The sequence below is a fragment of the Anastrepha ludens genome, chromosome 5 (genome assembly GCF_028408465.1).
Source record: "Anastrepha ludens isolate Willacy chromosome 5, idAnaLude1.1, whole genome shotgun sequence".
NCBI classification, from domain to species: domain Eukaryota; kingdom Metazoa; phylum Arthropoda; class Insecta; order Diptera; family Tephritidae; genus Anastrepha; species Anastrepha ludens.
This window is the reverse complement of record NC_071501.1, coordinates 54,482,544-54,506,144: the sequence shown is the minus strand read 5'-3', so window position 1 is coordinate 54,506,144 and position 23,601 is coordinate 54,482,544. Positions and strand designations below refer to the sequence as shown.

Sequence of the window (23,601 nt, the reverse complement as noted above, 5' to 3'; positions counted from 1 at the left end):
AACTGTTTATTTGCAGCATGTGAACGCTGTTACTTTTTAGTATGTTTTGTCGTGTTATTTTTTCAATTTAACATATATTTATTAATAAATATCTTAAGCACATATCGCTTAGGTATGCATGTGTGGTGTAAACGAAAGTCTAAATATATATCGTTCATCTGTGCATCAAGCACTGGTACATGTGAATGTTCCATTAGCGTTGGATAAAATCTGCCCACACGACTTCAATTCCGTAAAAACCTCCGTGAAAAATCCGGGTTCAGCGTTGATTTTTAACATTTTACTGCTCAAGCGGTTGACAATGATAAGGCATCTGAAATAATAAAAAAAATCGGTTTCACTCTTAAGTTACATGGTTTCACTATTTGTATTCAAAATATGGCTCTTAACAATTATATTTGAACAATGACATAATTTAAATGTCCACCATGAGCACGTCTACAGGCTGTCATACGAGAAATACAATTTTCAACTACTCGCTCACTCATCGTATTTAGTTCAGCAATCTCGATCCGAATGTTGCGTTTCAGCTCTGGAATTGTTGTTTTTGTTTTTGTAGGGTAAAGTCTATATAAATCAGCCAACAAGCTTGTATCGCGTGCAAGCGATACAAATCTCTATAATAGTAAGGCTATCACCTTCGCAATATGCATACAGCAAAGGCAAATCAGTGGATGCACCGCTTCACTCGCTGGTCAAGACAATTGAGAAACCACTTCACTATGAAGAATATACCCTCGCTGCCTTTTTGGACATCGAGGGTGCCTTCAATAACATACATCCCGTAGTAATTACAATATCGCTAACGGAAATGGGAGTAAAGAGTGCGCTAAACTCGTTTATAAAAAGAACGTTAATCGGACGGACGATAAGTGCAGATTTGGGCGAAACATTCATCAATAAATTTCCGGAAAAAACGGATCTGTACTGTTTAGCAGGAGTCATGAAACACCTAACCTAAATTTCCGATTAGGGGCACACCCCGGAAAAAACGGATCGGTACTGTTAAAGCAGGAGCCATGAAACACCTCCTCTTAACAAATATTCCTAGGGGTAGGGGTTTTGCCAAAACATAAAAAGCTAAATATCTAAGCCTTGTACTGGGTAGGAAGCTAAGTTGAGGCTCACATTCGCACATAGTTGGCAAAGCAATGACGTTGCTGTACTCCTGCCGAAAGTTAATTGAGAAAAAATGGGAAATGGAATGCAGAATACAACTAACTACTGTGGTGTATTAGTGTGGTGGAATGTCCATGAGAAAAAGTATGAACATTAAAAGAATTGGCAAGGTTCCAAGACCCACGCCTGCTCTCGAAACCGATCGAAACATCACATCTCTTAACGAGATAATTTTTCGACTCTCACTGCAAGATGTCTAGCCAAAATAAGCATAATCTTAGCACACTGATTTCCGTAACAACGGAGCACTGCTAATGGTGCTCACACTCGCCAACGTAAACGTACGCCCGTGTTAGCTGACACGATGAAACTAATGAGAGCTCCATGTAAAATTTACATTGTAAATGGATTCTTACCACCGTTCCGTTCCGTTGTATCGTAGGTGGTTGACGTAGGATTTTGGATTGTTTCCATAGAATCGTGTCAACTAATTGCTCTCTCACCACACAGTGTTGCCAAACAATGAAATCATTTACAAAATAAACTTAGAAAAATTGAAATTTTTATTATAATAACTTAAAACCAATGTTGAATAATGTTAATTATAGGTAAATGAACTATTTGCATTTGGTGGTTTTTGACTTTGGCATATTCTATGTACAATGAAAAATTTTAACTGATAACGCGGGTGTGTGTAAAAGTGTGTATGTAAAAATATCAATGGTAACATTGTGTCGAGGGCGGCCGCCGTAGCCGAATGAGTTGGTGCGTGACTATCATTCGCAATTCACAGAGAGAACGTCAGTTCGAATCTCGGTGAAACATCAGTTGTTCTCACGGGATGAGTTTTTGCGCTCGTTAGGGGCTGCGGTAAGGGACTGCGTACGGCGCTCAATGTTTTCAGCATTACACATCACGTTTGCGATTAATCAACTTGAAGACTTTAGAAAGTAGAATATCGATTCTTTCTCTCTCTTTTGTTATTAAAGGATATTGATTGCCCATTTCTGCTTTAAACTATTCATTTTCTTACATCTCCAAAAATGAAACCAAGTTATTGGCCCATATTTTCAAACGACACGTTTGGCGCGAAATAATTTCTGCAAATTGCGGCACAGGAGAAGTCTCACGAGCTACGAATAGTGTGAATTGTCAAAAATGAAGTCTAACCACCGCCGGGGTGTGGTGAAACTTTTAACAGAGCTGTTTACAGCGGGATCTCTCTTTAGTATATTGCAGTGGTCGCCAACCCGTCGATTGCGTGCTACCGGTAGCTCGCAAAGGCAATTCTGGTAGCTCGCGCTGCTCACGTTGCAATAAATCCAAAAGTCTGAAAATCATACCAGTATTAGCAAATTTCAGAAGTTTTCATAATAAATAGATAAACAGCGGCAACACTGCGGTAAGCGATTTCGCGCCGACAAACACGACGCGAAGTCGTGTCTCCGTTCTAGGATCGGCTGGAACCGATTAGCGTGTTCGAGAATTTTTTGGCTTTATATATACGCAATGCACGTCGACATTGCGCTCAGTTTAATACTGAACGGCATTATCAACATTCTGCGTGCAGCGGTTGGGTTAGAGTTCGAAACATTATGGCAAGCAGTAGTAAGAAGGCGAAGACATACCATTTCCATTCGGAATGGGGAGAACAATACTTCTTCACAGAAGTTAAAGGCAGAAGTTTTTGTTTGTTATGTAATACATCTGTGTCAGTTCCTAAAAAAGGAAATATTGAGAGGCATCATAAAACTGTACATTCGAATTTTGAGAAGGCATTCTCGTTAAATTCTGCCACCAGAAAAGAAAAACTGAAACATTTACAAATCCAGTTAATTGGACAACAGTCAATATTTTTGAAAACAATCGACAAAAATAAGTCTGCAACTGAAGCATCTTATCGTGTTTCCCAGATAATTGCACAAAAGAAAAAACCTTATGAAGACGGGGAAATCATAAAACAAGCATTTTTGGAAGCTGCAGATTCTTTATTCGCCAACTTTAGAAATAAAGACGAAATAGTGTCTGCTATAAAATCTATGCAACTTTCTGCTAATACAGTGATGAGGCGAGTAGAAGTAATGAGCAATGATATTTTTTTACAGTTAAGAAGTGACTTAGATAACTGTATTTATTTTTCACTGCAACTGGATGAATCAACAGATGTAGTTGACACCTCACAGATGGCCATATTTGTCAGGATGGCTTTTAGTGATTTTACAATTAAAGAAGATCTTTTGAAGTTTATTCCACTCAAAGGACATACTACTGGGCTAGAGCTGTTTTCTCATTTAAAAAATCTCATCTCTTCTGAGAAAATTCCAATATCAAAAATGGTAGGCCTGACAACTGCCGGTGCTCCAGCTATGGTGGGTTGTGATAAGGGGCTCGTGGCGCTATGTCATACGGATGAAAGTTTTTCACAATTTCTTAGTTACCACTGTATTATACATCAGCAAGCATTATGTGGAAATTTTCTACACTTGAACAACGTTATGAAACTGGTGGTGAAAATTGTGAACAAGATTAGAGCTCAAGCGTTACAAAGAAGATTATTCAAAACCTTGGCTGATGAAATTGACTGTCAATACGGAGAGCTACTTCTTCACTCTGAAGTGCGATGGTTAAGCAGAGGACGAGTGCTCAAACGTTTCAATCATGTCCTGCCTGCTATACTCCAATTTTTCAAAGAAAGCGATGAACCGATTCCTGAACTGGAAAATTCGACTTGGCTCAGAGATTTTGGTTTTCTTGTGGACATTACAGAGAAATTAAATGAGCTTAACTTGCAGCTTCAAGGCAGGGATAAAGAATTAGCGGAAATGATTTCTTATATAAATGCATTTATTACAAAACTTGAATTTTGGGAACAAAACCTAAAAAACCGCGATACTAAGCATTTTCCTATTCTTTCCGAAAATATATCCAAAAATCTATTAGAGCCCTATGACAGTAAATATCATATGGAAATAGTTTCTAACTTGAAGGAAAACTTCAAAAATCGTTTCAAGGATTTCAGCAAAATTGCTTTAGTGACGCAATTTGTTGTTTCACCCTTCATGGACATTGATATACAACAGTTTGCAACTTTTGTTATGAACAACTTTGGCGAAGATATTGCTGTGACAGAAATGGAACTGATTGCTTTTCAAAGTGACTTGACTTTAAAATCTTTAGGTTCAAACACAAAATGTATATGGACTTTAGTAAGTAAAGATAAGTATTCAGTTTTATGTCGTGTTGCGTTGAAAGTGAAAGCGTTATTCAGTTCAACTTATTTGTGTGAATCTTCTTTTTCTAATATGAAATTTATTAAAAATAAATACCGCAATCGGCTTACAGATATACATTTGGATAACTGTATTCGAATGACTGTATCAAATTAGGGAGAGGTACTAAATTCTGCTTTTCAAAATTCTTTTGCATGAAAATTCTGTAAAAATCAAAAAAAAATTCTGTCCAGCCTAAATTCTTTTGGTTCAATATTCTGTATTTAAAATTCTGTATGATCAAAATGATGGAGAACTGAAATTCTGTATATTAAAATTCTGGAATCAAAATTATTTTCGATCAAAATGCTGTAACAATATAACCAAATAAGCAGATAACCTAATAAGCACGCTTACCTGAATAGCACATTTATTTTATGAATAATGGAATTCTGATTTTATAGAAACAAAAATTCAAAAATTCATTCAAAACAAAAGTTATTACATTATAATGGCGAAACAATTATTATATTATTAAATTTTTAGCAATTCGCTTTATAAAAGAAACTTGCCTTAATATAAGCCTTTTTTGTTATTCTTTTAATTCTGTTGTTTGCTTTTACAGCCTTCTTCGTTTGACTCATTTTGTGACCATTTTGAATTTTAGCTAGTCCGCACTTTTTTTATTTATCCATATGCTCTTCCGATTTTTCAATACAGAATTTTGCAATGCAGAATTTTGACAATACATAATTTTGATTTACAAAATTTAAAATTACAGTGTTCCGCAATACAGAATTTTGCATTACCGATTTTTGAATACAGAATATTGAATACAAAATTTTAAATACAGAATTTTGAACCCAAATCATATTGTACCCAACCCATCAAATTATACTGCAAATATTAAAAAAATTATCGATGAGTCAAAATGTCAACCTTCTCATTAAATATGCTCTTTTTATCTGCCTATATTTTCTTTATATAATAATGTACTATTACTGCATTGTTGTTTTTTTAAGTCGCTTGTGATTTGCCATTATGACTGCAAAAAATTTTGTTACGATTGATAGGTGTGAACATGGATGTAGTTATGCATAAGTGTAAGCACTATAAGTCATAATTTTATTATATATAGAACGTATATTAGTAAAATAAATACATGTATTGTATGTCGAATATAACTGTGTATTATTTAATTTATGTTGGCTTGTGCAAGTAGCTCGCTGTTTATTTCAAAATCTTGAAAGTAGCTCAACACATTGAAAAGGTTGGCGACCACTGGTATATTGGCTCTGCACAGTTTTTGGCTTCTGTAGGAAATCAAATTGACGAATAGCCGACGGCATTTTGCAAAGAATTTACTTGTGCATTTCCATGTTCCCTTCATGAACGAAAATTTATTCAATTTATATTTTCAAACAAACTTACTACATGAATTGATGAATGATTTGAATATTTATTATATGCGCCAACATTTCAAATCAAAGTAATTTTAATATTTTGATTTAATTTAAAAAAATACATTATAAAACGACCTCTCACATCTTGGTATGTCCGTTTTAGTAAATTTAAAACTATACAAATTTGATGACAATTTTTAATTTTTTGAGCCGAAATTAATTCATAGAGCATACAAGTGTTTTGGTATATTGACATATGAATGTAAATATATGTATATCAATATATACATACATATATGTATTCTGTTAGTTATGTTTGTGCAAAAGTTCAATTGGATCTTCAATTCTTATAGTGTTACATATGCATGTACATATGTATGTAGGTATGTGCATACGCACTTGCAGGAACTTATGTATCTCACGACGCATCGTCTTATCATATTTACATTTGAATATGCATTTATATATGCCTTTTGCAAACGAAATTTTTTTCAATTTACATTTTATTACAGGGAATAATATACATATGTACATTTGTATGCATGCATTTTGTAGATAGTAAAAAGTTTGAAATATATAATATAAAAGAAAACTTCAAAGAAACGTATTTGCATATATGGGACAACTAAGTTCAATTGCATCTTTATTAAATATAGTGTTGCACGCATATGTACATATGTGCTGAAGTAACCATGACCTACCTCACGCGCATCGCCTTATGTTTCATGCAATAAATAGGGAGTAAATGTCCGAATGATCAAATTTCTGCTTAACAAATGCTAAAACAATTTCTTTTGCATATGCATGTTCGTATTTGTATGTGCGTATGCACACTTGATGCCCTAACCTATATACGTGCATACATATATATGTCAAAACATATGTACATATTCAAATCAAAAAATTCTTTATAGAAAACGCTTCATTACCAGGCACATAGGAAGATGGCATATGCAAATTTAAATATGTGAATTTTTATACATATGCTATACTATGGCAACTCGAATCATGGCCTAGCCTATGTACGTACATATTTGTGTTCTGAACTTCCAGCAAAACAATGCTTATTAATATAAACATATGCATGTACATACAACCGCACACTCAGGGCACTCACTTTATTCCTCAAAATACGTATGTCGTTCAAAGCTAAAAAATTCTATGCCTAGCGACTACAAGAACAAAATGCATTCATAGGCGCAGGCGTAGCGGCCATCATTCTAGTTGCCATGAGGCTGAACACCCTAAAATAGTCGCGGCGGCGCTGAACAGTTTCAACAAAAACTCATCATCAACAAATTTATTAATAAATTCGAGCTCATATTTTACGAGCAAAGTACTTTCATTCATAAAACGATCCGCCCATTTGCCAATTTTCTCGACCATTCGAAAGTAGTCAATATTGGAATTTTTCGCGTAGAATTATTTGCCAATATTTGGTAAATCTTGAATTTTTGTCAAGTCGAGTGCCCGCGGCTTCGTAATATACATATGTATGCATCAATATATGTATGTAAATATGTCTTTCTAAAAGCTCGACAACTGCAGCTGCTGTGCGACAAGTGCGCGCATGAGCATACAGTAAGTTGCAGAAAACTACATATCTAAGTAGGTTATAAAAAAGTTCTGTGTCGGACATTTCAGTAATGGGAGGAAAATTTTGAAACAATTATTTTATGTTAACTAATAATAGGCAAATAGTTAATTAGTATATTACTTTACGTATGTAGTTCTTCAATTGATAAAAAATGCACAAAACATATGCATATAAGTATCTGCAAGGTTTGAAACTTACTCTGAAATCCGAGTATTTCAAGGTTCCTGTACACTCTGAAGGTTACTGTCCATAAAATGCTGTGTCTATAAACGTGCGCTGTGCCTATGAGTGCGCGCTGGATTTCTTCAGAAGTTTTACCGAAATTGGTTTTGCTGTGGCAAGTGCACAAACATACACACATCATACTATATATATTTGCACATATGTATATAAATTCACATATTTACATTTGCATATGCCATCTTCCTGTGTGCCTCGTAATGAGGCGTATTCTATAGAGGATTTTGATTTAGGTGTAGGGAATTCAACAAAGTATAACAGACAGACATAATATACAGTTAGTAACAGAAGTAAGTATACACCGGACACATTTTCAATTTCCCCCAAGCGATTCATGCAAACAACCTAAGTTATAACAAAATTGTGTTTTATTTACATGAATGAAATACAAAAATCATATTTAATCCAAATAATGACAAAATTTTAAAAAGAAACAAAATTATAGTTTTTTATATTAAACTTTATAAAAATTTATGTCTCAAAAGTAAGTATACAGTTCATCACATTATTAATTTGTGAAATCAAAAACATAATTAAAATCAAATCCTAGTATTTGGTAGGATAACCATTAGACTTTACAATCGCTTTAGGTCGTGATGGCATGATTTCACCAAGTTTTCAGTTACAGCTGGTGGTATTTTATTCCATTTCTCTTGAAGGACGTTTTTCAGTTGTTCCTTATTTCTAATCGAATGTTTACTTATTTGCCGCTTTAAATGTTCCCATAAATGTTCGATTGGGTTGGTATCCGGAGACTGGCGGTGTTTTCAGCTGTTTTCGCACATTGTATAACAGCCACTCTCGTACAATGTTGGATGTGTGCTTGGGATCATTATCCTGCTGGAAGATAAGCGTTCCTCCAAGGCCTAATTTCATAGCGCTTTCTTTTAAATTATTTTTCAAAATATTTAAATAACCATATCGGTTCATAATATTTTCGATAAATACCAAGTTTCCAACCCTGTTCGCAGCCATACATCCCCAAACCATCACAGAGCCCCCTCCATGCTTCACAGTGCCGGTCATATTTTTTGGATCCAATTCCACGTTAATTTTTCTCCAAACTTTTTCACGGCCATCAGATCCACAGATACTGAACTTACACTCATCAGAAAATATGACCTGGTTCCAAAACGTTTGGTCATATTTTTCATGATCTTTTGCGAATGAAATCCGTTTACTCCGATTGACACTACTCACGAAGGGCTTTTTCCTAACATTGCGCCCATGATAACTAGCACTATGTAAAACCCGGCGAATAGTTTAGGTGCTCAATTGTTTTCCAGGCTCATTTTTAACTCCAGATTTCAATTTGGGGGCACTTATTTTGGGGTTTGTCCTGATTTTCCGCACGACTAAGCTTTTTTCTCTTTTCACTTTTATATTTATTCACAATATTTTGAACTGTAGCAAAACGAATTTTACTCAACTACTGTTTAATTTGATCAGTTGAGTATATTTCTGTTAACTTTTGGTGGAAAATATGTCTGTAGTGAACTCCGCGCGCAAAACGAAATTCCATACGTTCCTGTCATTGAGACTTCTCTATACCTTAACGTTCTCTAATAAGTGCGGCAGCTAATAAGTTGAGTGTCAGCAACAGCCTATAAAAAACAAAAAAAACATAACAGGGTCGATATATTTCTGTAATTATTTCGCGCCAAAAGTGTTGTTTAGGTCAAGGTCTGGGTTGCTATATTGTCTAACATACAATATTAATCTCTCCTATTTCTTTGCAGTCGGCATTAATAGCATCGCGGAAATGTATGTATTCCTCACATCGGTGCGTCTATTGGTTGAAACGGATTGTTCTGTACTGTTGCGATAAATAAAGTCATAACAAGTATGTAGCTAGTATATAAGAATAATAGTGTGTGATGAGTATACTTAGCATGTAAAATAGTGTGTTGTAAGTAGGGTGAAAAGAATTCAGATGGTGTGGCCAAGATCAGACCGTTAACCGGCTCTCAGCGACTTTGAAAGATTCAGCTGATAGGCTCACAGTTCCCACTCATGTTCGTTGTCGTCTGAATCATAGATGACTAGATGTGAAACTTATTCATTTTGAGAGAGAGCGCGCCCATGAGGACGTTTCAAAACTTGGCAGCACTCACACATTATGGGATTTTGAACAGCTGATAGGCGAAATGGCAGACTGCCAGAAGAAACGCGCCGAAAATAACTGACGAAAACAGTTCGTTTTTGCTTAATGGAGAAATGACGTGTTGAAATGTTTATAATTATTTGTCTTAAAATTAATTCAATTGAAACGTAATAATTTAAATTGAAGGGAGTTTTAGAATTTTTCAAAGCCTTTTATATCCTTTTCAACTTCTACTTTAATTAGTCTTATGCACATATGCATATGAATACATTTTACTCATACATACATGTACTTTTATTGAAATCTGTATGTTGGTTTATGTCTGTAAATTGGTATATACGTAAATATTCTATGAGTGAAAAGCGTAGGTAAGGGAATTTAATTTGAGTTTGAGATATTTTACGAAGATTAAAAGTAATCTGCTTTAACTTAATCTGCTCGTTGTTTGAGAATTTTGGTTTTTGTTACCCCCTTTCTGTGTTATATTAAAAAATCGCAATAAGTCATGTTTTTAATTATAACTTATGTTTTTCGGGTTCATAACTTTATTATTATTAAATTACTTATGAATATCAGTTTTAAATAATTTCATTTACATATAAATTTTTAAATTTTTTGCTTATTTATGTACATATTTCATACGGATTGTGCTTATTTTTAGTATATGTTGGGGTTACGAGTGATATAAGGCTATTGGGCAACCGCACACTAAATACTAACCTCAATGGTGGTAAGGAAACTAAAAATTCCAGACCTTTGGTTCAAAAATACCCAATTCATGTTTCTACCGGTGTGGCAATGTTGGAAAATGTTATAAAAAATGCACATTTTTCAGCGCTCTCACGAGAAAAAGAGTTTCACATCTAGTCATCTATGGTCTGAATAACAATTGATTGGGCGAGAGTGTGAATATATGTGAAATGAGCGAGCGGAATTCGGTTGCCGAGTACCCGGTGACGTGGCGGCCGAAGTTGCTCGCAATACTTTGTTTTCCACCATAGTATGTAGATTGCCTAATTTAGAATTTTTGTGTTATAAATATATGTAGAAATATAAATTAGAAAGTAATATTTATTTATACAACACGCATGTATATGATGTAATGATAATAGATAACTTTTGGAGTATTTCGATGTTGAAGTTAGCTGCAGTGCCCCAGAGTTGTATGCTATAGACCCATATTGGTTTTAAGATAACTGAGTAGAGTAGAGTTTACTTTTGAGAGATGCATGGGAATTTCGATTAAGTAACCAGTATAGTTTTCGGAGTTTAATTTCAAGTGTTTTGCGTTTGGTGAAAATATGCGTTTTTCATATAAACTTGCTGTCGAGGTGCATGCTAAGATGCTGGGTAACATTGTTTTGGAGAATGATTACATTATTGAGATTCCACTTTTACTGCTCTTTTTCATGATTTGAGGATAATTTTTATTAGCGCGACTTTCCATTGGGGAGGAACAAAACCAGTTAGTACGATAGCATTATATATGTACGTGAGAAAAGAGATTCCTTCATCGATAAAAATAATGTCCTCAACTATACACGTTTTGCTAAGCTTTCAGCAATTTTTTAAATTTTTGATTATGAAGGATCTTTAAAAAGGTGCCCGTGGATGTAGTTTTAAAGTAAAACAATTAGGCTTCCCTATTTTTATTTAAACTAGGGCTCTTTACAATTATATTTGAAAAATACCATCATGTAAATGTCGACCATCATTCGTCTACAGGTAAAATCCGCCAAACAGTCAATTCATGAATGCCTCATTGTGGAGAACGTTGAGATATCGATGTTGAATGTTAGTTGTTCAGCAACACTTTGTACTACAGCACCAATCTTCTCAGCCGTCCAGTTTTTGGTCTGCCAGTCCATTTTCTATCCTCGACAGAAACAGTTTCTTGAAATTTTTTCAACATCCTTTGAATTGACGACTCGTTCGGACGATTATTTTAATAAAAAACTCACGAATTTTGCGATATATTGGTCTAAAGGTGGTCCATTTTCATAATAAGTATCAATAATTTTAACGCGTTGTTCTATCGTGTAAAATTGTACATCTGCCCACTTCGCAAATGTAAAAGATGACATAAAAAAGGTACCGTCTAGGAAATATTCACAACTGAAAGACCGTCACTTTTGAAAGACCTTTTATCAATAAAGAAAAGATAAAATGTACCAATAAAAGTTTAATCTCTTCAAATCAAAATGAACTTGTTTCCAATCGTTTAACAGTTTTCATTTCAATATTATCAATTTTCAATATTATTTTGCTATACTGGCTGAGAATATTATGTGGCATGCATGTGCTCGTACATGTTTTCACTGATGCGGTTGGAAACAGCGGCACACTCGAAGTATAGTCGCCGCTGGAAGTATTCTACTGCGATTGACAAATACGCCAATATGTTCGAAACGCGCAAGTCGTTTCTTTCTCGTGCTAACCGGAGCCAGTTGGAAACACAAAGTGAATCCAAGTCCTTCTTGAACTTCCTGATCTTTGCAACGCATAGGAGGCCTTTCTTTTTCTCTGCTACCACCAGCTGGAACCGCATCGAATACTGAATATTAGTCCAAATAAATAAAAATGTACCAGATTCCAAAGGAAGCGAAGTTTCCTATTTTTGATTCCTTCTTTTTCTTCATTATTTGCCAATTGGATTTCGAATATTTGATATTTACTAATTTTTAAATATATGTTTATACAGGGTGGCTGATGAAAGCCATTACCAAAAAAAAATTGAATAACTTTTTTTCTTTTTAAGTTATCTGTTCCATTTTTGTTTTAATTTGCAGATTGATCTTTAAAATTTATTAAAATGGATAACTGGGACACGCAAACAAGAATTTGGATAGTCCGCCGCTATCACGCACTGGAGTCCGTAGTTTTGGTACAGAGAGAGTACAGGCGGATGTTTGGCGGCGATCCCCCGAGCAGATGGACCATAATGAGACTGGTGAATAATTTTGCTGAGCAAGGAACAGTCGCAGGAAGGCCTTATCATCGAAACCCACCAGTTCGGACGGAGGAAACGATCGCTGCTGTAGCTGCAGCTATACAAAACAATCCAAGGGTTTCAACAAGAAGCTTATCTGCTCAACTTGGTGTCAGCCGACAGTCTTTGCAAACAATAATGCACAAAGATTTAGACTTATTTCCCTACAAAATTCAAATGGTTAACAAACTGAATGCAGCAGACTTGCCGATTCGCTTGGAATTTTGCCAGAAGATCCTGCAAATGGTGGAAGAAGACCAAAACATGTTAAACTGCCTTTTCATGTCTGATGAGGCCCATTTGGATTTAAACGGCAATGTGAACAAACAAAATTGTCGAATATGGAGTACTTCTAACCCACAGATACTCCACGAGACGGAATTGCATCCTCTTCGCGTGACAGTGTGGTGTGCGGTTTCTTCACGCTGTATTGTCGGGCCTTATTTTTTTGAAGAAAATGGTCACACCGTTACGGTTACTGGAGACCGTTATTTGAAAATGCTGAAAGAATTTTTCTATCCAGAACTACGCCGAAAGAGAATTCCTTTCAACTCTGTGTGGTTTCAACAAGATGGGGCAACGTCTCACATAGCCCAGACTGTTATGACAGAGTTGCGACGAAAATTTCCCAATAAACTGATTTTAAGAAACTCCGAATTTCGTTGGCCCCCCAGGTCGCCTGACCTTACTGCACCTGACTTTTTCTTGTGGGGTTTATGTAAACAAGAAGTTTATAAAACAAAGCCAACAAATTTGGATGAACTAAAACAATCCATTCGGGCAACAATTGCGCCTATTCCTGTCGCAACTCTCAAAGCAGCAATGAACAACTTTTTACTAAGATGCCGCACTTGTGTCAACGAGCATGGGGGGCATTTAAATTCAATTATTTTTAAAACTAGTTAAGCTACATTTAATAAAATTTAATGACCTTCAACTTGAAAAAAAAATAAATGAATTCCATACACTAAAAAAAAAGTTATTTGAGTTTCTTAATGTAGCAAAATTCATCAGCCACCCTGTATATATAAATGGAGGGGTCTACAGTTTTATATCAACTTCGAATAGCAGATGGTTTTGTACGAGGAGCTTTTTCATGGCAGAAATACACTCAGAGGCTTACTATTTCCTCCCGGGGATATATATAATTACAACCATATTATTTATACGATAATTAAAAACAAACAAATATTTACAATCCTTTTCTATATCACTGAGGTTGCCTACATTTTTAATTTGTATTTCGGATTTTTCAAGATGTGGTCCAAGTTTCAGGTTTTCCTTCTCTTTATGGTTACCAACATCTCTCGATCACAATCAATTCTCTGTAAGGTGTCACTATTCGTAACACGATTTGTCCACGGTATATTTAGAACTCGTCGATATATCCACAATTCAAATGCTTCAATCTTGTTGATATCTGCTATCTTAAGGATCCAAGCTTCTGTCATAGAAAAAAACCGCCCAATCATATAATTTTACACACCGTATTTTGGCGGAAAAAATGAATTGCGATCATAAAACGATACTCAATCACCTTCATTTAATGGGATTCACCGAAAAAGCAAAGAAAGTCACCTTCAAATTGCTTCTCAGTATTTCGCACGCCATCGAGCAACACGTGCTTTTTGTACCGAATCTTCACGAACGATTAGAAATGGTGCCTACGCATCAATATGAAGCAAAGAGTGGGTGGCTCCAGGAGATAAGTCAAAGCCGAGAGTCAAGCCGGATCTTCATCCAAAGAAGATCATGATATGTGTTTGGTGACACTGGGAGGGCATGGTACACTGGGGAATGCTCGAAAAGAATGTCACGATCAACAAGGTGCTCTCCATTGCCCAGCTACACAGCGGCGAATATATAATTGATTAACTTATTGATATAATTCTTGTTTTTGTTTAAACAAAATTCTTTGGTAAAAATGCTACGAAATTATTCCCCAACCTAATATATACATTTGTCCTGCTAACAATCATACCATATATATACTTCATTTACTTTACTTGAAATGTAGTCCGAACCTTTCGCTAAGTTGGTTAACTTTACGTTGTTTATGAGCATACCATTCACTTCGACATCTTATTCAACTGCCACAAAGGAATCTTGTAAAATCCTTCAGATTATATGTTGAACGGTGAAATTATACAACTCTGCCTCACTCCACGTAAAATTGGTATTCCTTCGGTAACATCAGCATCGATGTTTACATAAGCAGTTTGTTGCCGTTACAAATGTCTAATGCAATGGATGTCTTTGTCATCTATTCGCATAGATAGAAGAATTTATATAAGCTTATCATGTTTAACAGTGTCGAATGCTTTCTCATTATCGATGGAGAAGAAGAATAAATCTGTAAATGCCCTTGCACTTCTGATCTAATATCTTTCTGTGAAGTTTGGTTGAAATCCGATAACGCGTGTGTGTGCGGTGCGTCGGTTAAGTGAGTGTGTTTTTGCTATTTGCCGCACGTATTTTTTGTACCGCACATAGCATTCATTAGAATTCAATACATTTTGGTCGTGTGTGTCTGGGCCAATTATTATGAAATTTGATATATATATATATTTTTCCACAAACGAGGACCCGGGTAACCCTAGGATGTGTTTTTACATTGTGGGTATCAAATCAAAGCTACTGATGAGTGCTTTAATACAGAGTATTTTTTAGATCTCTGAGTGACCAGGGTCTCGAGATATAGCCGAAAAGGTGGACCAAGGTACCCTTGGATGTGTTTGTACAATATGGGTATCAGATGGAAGCTGTTGATGAAAGCTTTTAAGTGAAGTAATTTTTACTGCCCGTTTCCAGGATAAAGAAAGGAGATGGAGCTGGAGATGGAAGAGGAAAAGGAATAGCTACAGGAAGAGGAAGAGGAAGACCACTTATTATTAAAAATAAAAAAAAAATTCTAAAAAATTTTAAAATGTTACATATACGCTTATTATATAAACGTTAATCTGAAGTCAGTTATAGTGAAAAATTCATTGTATCATTGCCGGCGTGATTGGTGATCGTTTCCTTAATTTTTTGCAGAAAGGTTATGCTAATATGAGATAGTACCTATATCATTCATATATTTACGTATTACCTGTGTACTCACAAATATACGGTTGAAGCAAATATATGCCAGTTTCTTTACTTCGCCTGGAAAAGTTTATATAAATTAAAGAAGAGTACATAGAACTTATTTTATATCAGACTTCACGCAAAAAAGTCATTTGCACCTGAACACATAGCTGGGTTAAAGCGGGGGGAATAGAACAGTTCTCTTCTCCTTCTCCGCTTTTTCGCACACGTAATTGTATGGGATGAGTGCGCGATGGCACATAAAAAGTCACTGGAAGCGCTTGATAGGACATTACGAAATTTACTTAGTAAAAATGAAATGTTTGGTCTTGCCTTAGTGCTGCTGGCAGGTGATTTTAGACAAACACTGCCTGTTATTCCTCGAGCAACTGTAGCAGATGAATTGGCTGCATGTTTGAAATCATCATATTTGTGGAGACATGTTCAAACACTCAAACTAACTACAAATGTACGTGTTCTTATGCAAAATGATCCATCAGCTGCTGAATTTTCACAGCAATTATTGGATATTGAAAATGGCAAAGTTCCTGTCGATAATTTAATTGGCTTAATAACTTTACAACCAAACTTTTGTCAAATAAGTCAAACGAAAGAACAGTTAATGCAAAGTATTTTCCCAAATTTGCCTCAAAATTACAAAAATCATGATTGGCTTAGTGAACGAGCCATCATGGCTGGCAAAAATAAAGATGTGAATGAAATGAATGCGGCTATTTTGGCTAACATACCAAGTCCAGAACAAACATATCGATCCGTTGACACTGTTACAAATCAAGATGATATTGTAAATTATCCCACTGAATTTTTGAATTCCCTTGATTTACCTGGATTACCGCCACACATGCTAAATTTGAAAATAGGAGCACCGATTATTATGTTGAGAAACATAAATCAACCACGACTGTGTAATGGCACTCGATTAACAGTTAAGAGATTGGTGAATAACGTCATTGAAGCAACAATTTTGAATGGAAAATACTCTGGTGAACACGTTTTAGTACCGCGAATACCAATGATGCCATCGGATATGCCGTTTAAATTCAAACGTCTTCAATTTCATGTTCGCCTTGCACTCGCTTACTATTAATAAGTCACAAGGCCAAACTTTATCAATTTGTGGTATTGATTTAGAATACCCATGTTTTTCTCATGGCCAACTTTATGTTTCATGCTCAAGAGTTGGTAAGCCATCGGTATTGTTCATTTATTCAACAACGCATGGAAAAACGAAGAATATTGTATACCAAAGAGCGTTACAATAAAAAAAGTAATAAAGTAAATCACATCAAACGTTTTTTAATTGCTACTACTATTTATAACTTATTTCATTACTATTCATGAGCGAGAATTTTTATAAAATACACACAGTATTTTTCGGCTTAGTTTAATTAATTAATCTAGATTTTTTTAAAGACGACCAGCGGAACGGGCGGGTTTTCGCTAGTATATATATATATATTTTTTTATTTATCAAGTAGCTTTACATCAATCATCTAACCAGCATTACGCCCAGATGAATTAGAAAATTGGTTGTTGAATTTTTGAAAAATATTTTTTATGTGTTTATTAGTTCAGATTAGATTGCAATATTTAGTTACAGTTGTAAGTTCGTGGCTAGTACGAGCGGTTAATATGTTATGCTAAATTTAAACCAGTATTTTATTGTATATTTTTTATGAATTTGGGGGTTAGTTTATAGTTGGGGTGGATAAGGATTGGAGTTTCGGCCGGCGGAAGTAGATTTTTTTTATTAATTTTATCAATATTACGATATGCAATTTATTACTGCGGTCGCCGTAGTCGAATGGGTTGGTGCGTGACTACTATTTGGATTCCAGAGAGAACTTAGATTCGAATCTCGGTGAAACACCAAAATGAGGAAAAAGTTTTTGTCTAATAGCGGTCGTCCCCCGGAAGGCAATGGCACCCCTCCGAGTGTATTTTTGCCATGAAAAAAGCTGCTCATAAAAAATATCTACCGTTCGGAGTCGGCTTGAAACTGTAGGTCCCTCCATTTGTGGTACAACATCAAGACGCATACCACAAATAGGAGGAAGGGCTCGACCAAACACCCAGAAAGTGTGTACGCGCCAATTATATATATATATAATTTATTACTGTTATTATTGTTATTATATTATAATAATTATGAGAAATAAAGAAATTGAAATTTAAAAATTGAGTGGCATAACATTTTTTTTTTTTAATTAATTTAGAAAAAGCAACCCGCGCCGTCTGACGAGGGAGGGAAATTTGAGAAGTGCAGGTATATGTTTTCTTCATGGCGCAGCTGGATGAATGCGACAGGGTCGCCCGATCACACGTACAGGAGTAAATGGGAAATTTCTGCACAGCGAGTTCACCAGAAACTGCTTCGCGTAATTAATGGACACATTCATACAAAGATTACAAAATTATTAATCTAATAATTTACAATTTCATATTAAAATTGTTTTTTGCACTAATTAGAAAAAAAGTGTATTCAAATATTTATGTACTAAAATTGAATTATCGCTTTATACTAAAAATTTGTTTCGTTAAATTTTTACCAAAAAATGCAACTATGCCTAAACTGTAAACGCCTTTGAATTCACCGTAGCGTGCTTTTAAAGTCCAGTTGCTTACGGGAATTCAGACGCGTACGAGGCGCGAAATGATATAAAAACTTCACTCTCATTTTAACGGAACTTAATTTCTTAAACTTTAAATTTATATACCTAGAATACATTTTTGCAACAAGAAATAAAAACCAGTGAGCTCGGTTAAGGTGTTGTTTATTATAATTTCGGAAGCCTCGTACCTTTTAGCCATTGGTGCTTCTGCCTGAAAAAATTTGTTATCTGCTGTAGTTCTAATGTATAAAGTGTTTTAAAAAGTTGATTTCTATTGAATGAGTGGTACCCTATTTTGGAAGCGATATGATGTCGTTTCATAAATTTGTCTACACGACACAAATCACTTTCAATCGACATTTTTGATACCTTGAGGCTTTCTAGCTATATTAAAAATCGTTCTGTACTTGGTCGCCGTAGTAAAGAACAATGTAGGTTTTCTTCTGTTTTCTGTTTATAGATAAACTAAGATTACTGCACACAGAAAAATATTAATTACAAGAAATCTTGAATTGTTAAGAATTATTCGTGTCCATGGCACCGTTTGTGACATTATACCTCAAAGCTTTTGCTACATATTAATTGACTTTTAGGAAAACAAAAAACAATTTTTGATCCCTAAGCGAAATAATATTTAGTTACAGAACTACTGTCCATTTTGTGAAGTAAACTTACCTTTCCCAAAACTTATCCTTTGAGTCTTCAACTAGGAATGGCTTAAGTGGATAGCTTATTTCATTGCCCATGTAAGAATAAGATAAATATAGACACGTAAGAACTGACGCCTGTAGATCCGATTCCTTGGTTTCTTCACCGTCTACAAGTTCCCGTATTAACATGTAGACAAATACGACATTTGCTGGATTTATAAACGCCACGTCCTGAAATTAGATTTTTTGTAAAAATCAGTTTAATAATACATAATTATATATTTATCTACAGGATTACAGAGCTTGAAACCATGGTTAAAAGAGATAAGGGGGCGTCCATAAATTACGTGAGGTGTTTTTTTCAATTTTCTGACCCTCCCTCCCCCCCTGGTGAGATATCGTGAGATTTTATTCAACCCCCTCCCCCATCCCCCAATCTCACGTGAGATTTTTCAAAATGTGGGTTTCTTATGTAAACGCGTTGGATTGTTATTGTAAAAAGAAAAAAAAAATGCTTCGTGCTTTTATTTACGACTAGTTAAGACTAGTAATCAATATTGCTAAGAGTTATAAGTGTAATAAAAATTTAACAATAGAAGACTTAAATCGTAACTACTGCGATTAAAAAAAGAATATCTACTCTCATTCAGTCCATGGAGAATCATGGGCGGTTTCAAGAGAGACTATTGGGACCAACATGTTCATATGATTTTCAGTAAAATCATGTGCTCCTTCAACTTCGTTCTAATCTAGCCACTCTAAGCCGTTGACGCTTGCGCACAGTAACTCATTAGCTCGTCTTGTGATAATCCGTGAGGGTCGCGCTTTGCGGAACATACGCGCTTACTTAGCTGGTGCAATGTGAGCTGCTCTCCTGTGCTCTGCAGCTCTTGTGATAGATGCGAAGTAAATACCGCATGTACTGCAGCATATTTTCTCTAAATCATCACGTATACTTGGGCAATAGAGATCAATAGGCGTGCTGATGAAGGCATTCAGCGGTTGAATCGGTACGCGTATTAGAAATGGAGCAAATGATTTTCCGTCATGTTCTTTAAAGTCCGGAATTGTCAAACGTCAACCTGAGTGATAGGGCGTTCGGCTCATAGTGGCGCGAAAACAACCGACGGGCTACACTGTACCGCAAATTCAGATTAAATTGAGCTATTTGGTATAAAACAAATATGGTGGTTTGACAGTAGTAATGTATAACGTCGAAGTATGAATGAAATTATTTTCTTTCGAACGAATTAGTGAATGATCTTAATCATACTACGATTACGCTTGAGATTAAATCTTAAGCATGTACAATTTTTTTGTTTCAATCAGAAAAAAAATTGCGTGATATTTGCCGAGACCCCCCCTCTCTCCAACGTAAGATTAGATGAGATTTGACTCGACCCCCCTTAAACATCTCACGTAATTTATGGACGCCCCCCTAAGGTAACGACAAGTTTCGTGAATGAAAAAAAGAAACGAATAAAGCTGATTTCTGTGGTGCATTTGCATGTATGGTATTTTACAAAGTTTTATTTATTCAATAAATCAAATAATTGTGAATTTTCTTTAATTTTTACTACGGAACACAAAGAAAAGGAAAGTTTTCTGCACGAATTTCGTCACAGCTGTTAGTTGCTTTTTGTTTACAAATGGCAATCGTAAAGTATCGTGATATCTTATAATTCGTTCTTGATTTGAAATCATACCAAGAATATGAAGCGTAAAGTGTAAAAAATTATAATAGTAAAGTTATAAGGTACATAACAGTAGTGTACACAGAACATCAGTAAAAGAATAAGTTGATGATCACTGATGGTAGTCAGACAAAAACCCATTCGCCTGCGTTAGCCGCCCATTAGGGGTCTTTGGTTAATACTGAATTTCCATCAATACCTCTAAATTTCCTTCAATATTCAGAATCTTCCCGTCAACGGACTTCATCTCTCGACACTCCGAATGCGCTTTACAAAACAAATAAGATCTTCGAGGCACTCATGCTGCCATGTAGTGGTCCAGGTTCGTCACAATAGCAATGGCTCCAATAACGTCCGGTATCCCCCTATTTTTTTCAAATTTCCGCTTCATATCAGCTGTTGCTATACCCTATGGCTATTTTATGTACTCATAGCCACTTGGTATCACAAGAGAAAACTCGGTACATTTTACAGTTTTCCTTTGATTAAGGCGAAAATACAAGGTAACTCGCAAAATTAGCGAAGGATCCAGCCGCAATTCAGTACCAGCAGCGAACTGGATTTACGGACGAGCCTCTTAATACTTCTTCAATTCACAAAAGTTACTGGGTTATAATACATTCACATACGAGGTGTGTTCAAAAAGTATCGCGAGTTTTGTGTTTTTTCAAAAATAATTTATTTATTCATTAATATCTATTTTGTCCCCTCCTCGTAAATCGATATACATTTAAATTTTAGGAAGCTACCTGGAAGCTCCAGTCGTTAGCTACAATAGAAATATGTTAAATTCACGCCTAAAGTCGAAATAGTTCTGGCCAGACCTGGGTGCCCAACGGAAGGTTAATTTCAAAGTACATTGCTAACAACTGCAAATAATTTCGTGGAAATTAGATATTTTTACCGGAAATGCCACCACATAACTAGCTTTTTGCTTCAGAATTTGAATGCACTCAAACTATGCAATGGGACGCGATTAGTTATGAACAAATCTTGTAATTTTCAACAAGCGTTACATTTGCAATGAACGAAAGATTAACTATTGTCTTAAATTGTGCGAGTGCATGGGAAAAAATTGTGTGTTCGTTGGAAATTGCAACACAATTTAGTTGAAAATTTGCTAAAAAAAACTTTACGCTAACAACAAATGATAACAAATACTAAAATGCGAATCACTCTGTTTCGAACTTTAAGAATAAGTTACTAAGTTTTAAAGCCCTGATTTATTTACGCAATTACTTAAAATTTATTTTTTTTATTTTATTCTCTCAGAATCTTACATATTAACAAATTAATGATTTAGTTATATTTAGGTTCTAATTTGTCATAGTTTCCTCTTTAAGTTCTTATATTTGAAGATTAATTCAGTGCAAGCCCAAACCTAAGAGATTAAGAAATTAAATGAACGAATAAAGTTAAATAAAACAGTTACAGTGCGCAAAGCTGCACCTTTTGGTCTTTTTTAAGAGCTGCTCAAACCGGTAACATATTCGTATACTCTAAGCAAAAAATATTCTTACTACCAAGCAATGTGAATCAACCACCAACCAGTGCTATAAAGCACCGAGTTAACACTAATGGCTCTAATCAAAGCAATATTTACTGAATAAAATATTATACAGTCTTTAAACAAATTTTAAATTAGTCCTCCGACCTAAAATGCACCCGCTCAAGAAGCGCAAATCTTAAAAATACTATTAGTTAATTTCGTTGCGAGAATCCTGAACAAAACTAAAGAAATCTAAAGGCGTTAGTTTGGAGAGGCTAACCAAAAATGTTCACTCCACCACTGAAAAAAGGTTTCATCTAATATTGAAGTGCTTTTTGCAACGCTTCTTCAACTAATAACAGAAAATACTCATCCATTAAAATTAGAAAACCACTTAGCTTCGAACTAGTTTCACTACTCCAGTGTCTCAAATTTTCACACTCGTTTTATCCAAATTTTTAAAAATAGAAAGTCCAAATATTTTGATTCAACCTATTTTGTTACGTAACCTCCACAGCGCTGGGATTCTCAATGACATAAAATACCACAGAATAGTTCAGGATATTTCAAATTTCGTATACATTTTAAATTACAAAGAGAAAATACATGCAATTTCAAGTACAAGTATGCACCATGGCAAATTTATTCTTAATGCAATTCGTTCATGATTAATTTATCTTTCTTTTAAAACTACCAAAAACGGATACTTACTTGCCAACCTTGAAGTAATAGGCTTCTGTCCACAGCTCTTAACCACATAACGGCATCTCCTGCTTCGAAATTTTTTAATTTTTTACACCGGTAATGCAAGAATAATCCTAAGCATTTCAATAACTCCGAGGTCGATGCCTAAAAAAATTAGATTTATACTTAAATTTTTATAGATTATGAAATTACTTAAATGAAAAATATATTACTTAGGAAGCTAGGATAGCGATATTGATACCTGAGTTTCTTTGTGAACTCGTTTAAAGGATTATTTATTTCAACTTGACTGCTTATAAGGTTTGTTGGCGCACACCAGTATACTTTTGAATAAATTTATTGAGCATTGTGCCTCGGGCCTCGGAGGCAATGGCAAACCTCCGAGTGTATTTCTACTTATTTATTTATATTTCCTCATAAAAAATATGTCCATTTGTGGAACAACATCAAGACGCAATCTACAAATAGGAAGAGGAGCTCGGCCAAACAACCAAAACGGGTGTAAACGTCAATTATATATATGTATATTTCTCTATAATAATAAAAAATATAAATGAATGCGCAAATGCTTTATAAGCGCTTTTGGTGTTTTCAAAAACATTGAATTAAGACCTGGAAGATGAAACAAATAAAGCCATAAATGAAGTTTTAGGACTTAGACTTAGAGTACAAACTATCTGCAACCAGGCGCTCATTTATA

General features: G+C 35.0%; 1 protein-coding gene across 1 annotated transcript in view; it reads right to left on the bottom strand.

Moving 5' to 3' along the window:
• LOC128862732 (cyclin-dependent kinase 5 activator 1) overlaps positions 1-23,601 on the bottom strand; it is a 38,062-nt gene continuing 14,461 nt past the window's right edge. Inside the window, exons 3-5 of the mRNA XM_054101421.1 lie at positions 22,908-23,045; positions 19,039-19,244; positions 1-313 (exon numbers count right to left, since the gene is read on the bottom strand). Of these exons, the coding sequence (XP_053957396.1) occupies positions 166-313; positions 19,039-19,244; positions 22,908-23,045 (492 nt within the window). The 3' untranslated portion in view covers positions 1-165. The remainder of the gene's footprint in view (positions 314-19,038; positions 19,245-22,907; positions 23,046-23,601) is intronic.